This window comes from Myotis brandtii, unplaced genomic scaffold (assembly GCF_000412655.1).
Source record: "Myotis brandtii unplaced genomic scaffold, ASM41265v1 scaffold1167, whole genome shotgun sequence".
NCBI lineage: Eukaryota > Metazoa > Chordata > Mammalia > Chiroptera > Vespertilionidae > Myotis > Myotis brandtii.
In genome coordinates, this window is record NW_005354039.1 from 49,956 (window position 1) to 53,466 (window position 3,511).

A 3,511-nucleotide genomic window follows, 5' to 3' on the forward strand; every position below is an offset into this window, starting at 1 on the left:
CCTGTTTCCGGGGGGGGGGGGGGGGGAGTTATATATTTTTATTGATTTCAGAGAGCAAGAGAGAGGGAGAGATAGAAACATCAATGATAAGAGAGAATCATTGATCGGCTGCCTCCTGAATCAAGCCCGCAATCCGGGCATGCACCCTGACCGGGAATCAAACTGTGACCTCCCGGTTCATAGGTCGATGCTCAACCGCTGAGCCACACCAGCTGGGCTCTTGTGTATGTTTTTAAGTCTCACATGCCCTCCCTGAAACTCAGCTGTCGCCCCTTGCCCTTCCTCCAAGTCCTCATCCGTGGGGCTGGAGCCATCACGTGGCTAGCACCTACCCTTTGAAGTCCTGCAGGGTGATGGTGTCCCCCAGCAGGTCCAAGAACTCCCTGAAAGCTGGGCTCTCCTCGTTGTTCCCAAACAGCTCCTCCTCCAGGGTCTGGAAGACAAACAGGCCAGGGGCAGGGGTTAGAAAGAGCCTTCCTGGTGCCAAAGGAAGGAACGTGGTTGTCCAGTTACTGGTCCCTTTCTCTCTTTGTCCCCGTCCCCCACCACAATCGCCACCCAGTGGCTCTGTCCTTGCCTGGAGGAAGGACTGGGGCTCACTCACAGACCTGGATGTGGGGGGCTGGTTAATGAGGACTTTCTCTTCAAACACAAGCTGCTGGTCAGTACAAAAAGCAAAGCTAAAAAGCCCTGGCTGGTGGGGCTCCGTTAATCGAGCGTCCTCCCATACACCAAAAAACAAAGCTGAAGCAAAGAGCTCTTAGACAGGGTGCCAAAAACCAATCCGTAAGTGAAAACTGATAGCTGGACTTCTGACCAAGGACTCCTACCTAGAATATACAAAGAACTCTTAAAACTCAATAGCAACCAAAACCACAAGAAGATACCACTTTACACGCACTGATGGCTAGGATCAAAAAGAAAGGCATGCCCTGACTGGTTTGGCTCAGTGGATAGAGCGTCAGCCTGCGGACTGAGGGGTCCCAGGTTCGATTCTGTCAAGGGCATGTGCCTTGGTTGCGGGCACATCCCCAGTGGGGGGTGTGCAGGAGGCAGCTGATCGATGTTTCTCTCTCATCGATGTTTCTAACTCTCTATCCCTCTCCCTTCCTCTCTGTAAAAAATCAATAAAATATATTTTTTTTAAAAAAAGAAAAGAAAGGCAAGTGTTGGTGAGGATGTAGAAAGATCAGAATCCACATACGCTGCTGGGGGAATATAAATGGCGCTGTCACTTTGGAAAGTCTGGCAGTTCCTCAAAAGGCTGAACAGAGCGTTATCATAAGACCCACAATTCCACTCCTAAGAATATATCGAAGAGACATAAAAACACAAGTCCACACAAAAACTTGGAACGTTAATAGCAGCATTCTTCATAAAAGCCCCAAAATGGAAACAGCTGAAATGCCCATCAGCTGACAAATGAATAAACAACATGTGGTACGTCCATACAATGGAATATCCTTCAGCCATAAAAAGGCGTAAAGTGCTGACTCATGCTACAACATGGATGAATCTCGAAAACATTATGCTAAGTGACAGACGCCAGACACAAAAGGCCGCATGTCATGATTCCGTTTATATGAAATGTCCAGACCAGGAAACCCATAGAGACAGAAAGTCGATTGGTGGTTACCAGGAGGTAAGAGAGTGGTGATGGAGAGTGATTGCTAATGAATGTGGACTTTCTTTGGGGCTGATGGGAATGTTCTGGAGTTAGATAGTGGTGATAGTTGCATAATTCCGTGAATATTCAACTGAACTGTACACTTTATTTAGATACAATCCACATACCACTGTGAACTATATGGTATCTGAATTATACTTCAATAAAGGTTTAAAGTTTTTTTTTAATTTTAACTCAACAGTAAAAAATAACCCAATTAGAATATAATCAACAGTCAGCCATCTTAATCTTTCTCTTGGAATCTTTCTGTACTGTTCAGAGATACAGAAGACTGTGGTTGTAAATAGCATCCTCTTCTTACTTCTGCTTTCTATTTTAAGGATTAGGATCTACTGTGATTAACTTTCCTTTTGAAGTTTCTATTACTATGCTAATAAAAAAAAAGAAAATAGTCAAAAGACATGACAATCATTTCACCTAAGAGGATATACAGATGGCAAATAAGCATATGAAAAGATGTTCAACATTATCAGCCATTAGAGAAATGCAAATTAAAATAATAATAAGATATAAATATAATGAGGTATCACTGCACATCTACCAGAACAGACAAAATAAAAAATACTAACAACACCCAATGCTGCCAACGATGTGGAGATAACAGACCAATCAAATATTGCTGGTAGGAATGCAAAATGGAACAACCACTCTCAAAAATAGTTTGGCAGTTTCTTACAGAACTAAGCATATAGGTACCGTATAACCCAGCAATTGTACCGCTGGGCATTTATCCTACAAAAGTAAAAACTTATGCTCATAAAAACCTGTCTACAAATGTTCAAAGCAGCTTTATTCAGAATACCCAAAACCTGGAAACAACCCAGCTTTTGGTCAATGGGTGAATGGGTAAAAAGACTGTGGTACACCCACACCATGGAATACTACTCAGCCATAAAAAAGAATAAACTCTCGACATGCTGCAACACTTGGATGAATTTCACCAAGTGGAAAAAAGCCAATCCCAAAACTTTATATACTGTATGATGCAATTCAGAAAACATTTTGGAAATTACAAAGTTTTAGAAATTGGAGAACAGATTAGTAGTTGCCAAGATTTAGAGACTGGAGGGGGAAGGGAGCATAAGAGGCAGGAGGAAGATTGGTGTGGTTACAAAAAGAAAACACAAGATGTCCTAAAAGCAAAAAGTGCAATGGAATTCTGTATCTTGACTGTCTAACCTAAACATGTGATAAAATTATATAGAATGAAATACACACACACACACACACACACACACACACACACCCCAGATGAGTAGATATAAAACTGGGGAAGTCAGAATAAGACCCATGGATTGCACAGTTGTGATACTGCACTATCCTATCTAATAACAGACAAACATGGTAATTGACCATACCTTCGCTACACCTCCCATTGGCGAATCAGTGCAATATGCAAATTAACCACCAACAAAGATGGTGGTTAATTTGCATACGTAGGCTCCAAGCGGTGGAGCGAAGCCTGATGGCCCAGGGCTGGCAGAGCAGCGAGGCCTGACGTTTCTGGGGCCGGCGGAGCAGCGAGGCCTCACGGCTCCGGGGCCAGTGGAGCAGCGAGGCCTGACATTCCGGGGCCGGCTCCAGCCAGAACTCGGCCAGAGGGAAGGCCTGGGCCCCGGGTGCCAGAGGCAAACCAGTGCCAGCAGCCAGGGGAAAGGAAGGCCTATTGCACGAATCTCTTCATGCAACAGGCCTCTAGTCCTATCTAATAAAAGAGAAACATGGTAATTAGCCATACCTCCGCTACCCTTCCCATTGGCTAATCAGGGAGATATGCAAATTAACTGCCAACCAAGATGGCGGCCGGCAGCCAGGCAGCTGATG

At 44.4% G+C, this 3,511-nt stretch overlaps 1 protein-coding gene across 12 annotated transcripts in view; it reads right to left on the bottom strand.

The window, feature by feature from the left end:
- RAP1GAP2 (RAP1 GTPase activating protein 2) overlaps nt 1-3,511 on the bottom strand; it is a 234,108-nt gene that overhangs the window by 33,176 nt on the left and 197,421 nt on the right. For all 12 annotated transcript variants that reach the window (XR_001359646.1, XM_014529236.1, XM_014529230.1 and 9 more), the window contains one exon: nt 333-433. Coding sequence is in view for 11 of the 12 variants with exons in the window: in XM_014529236.1 (XP_014384722.1) it covers nt 333-433 (101 nt within the window). In the remaining variant the exon portion in view is untranslated. The remainder of the gene's footprint in view (nt 1-332; nt 434-3,511) is intronic.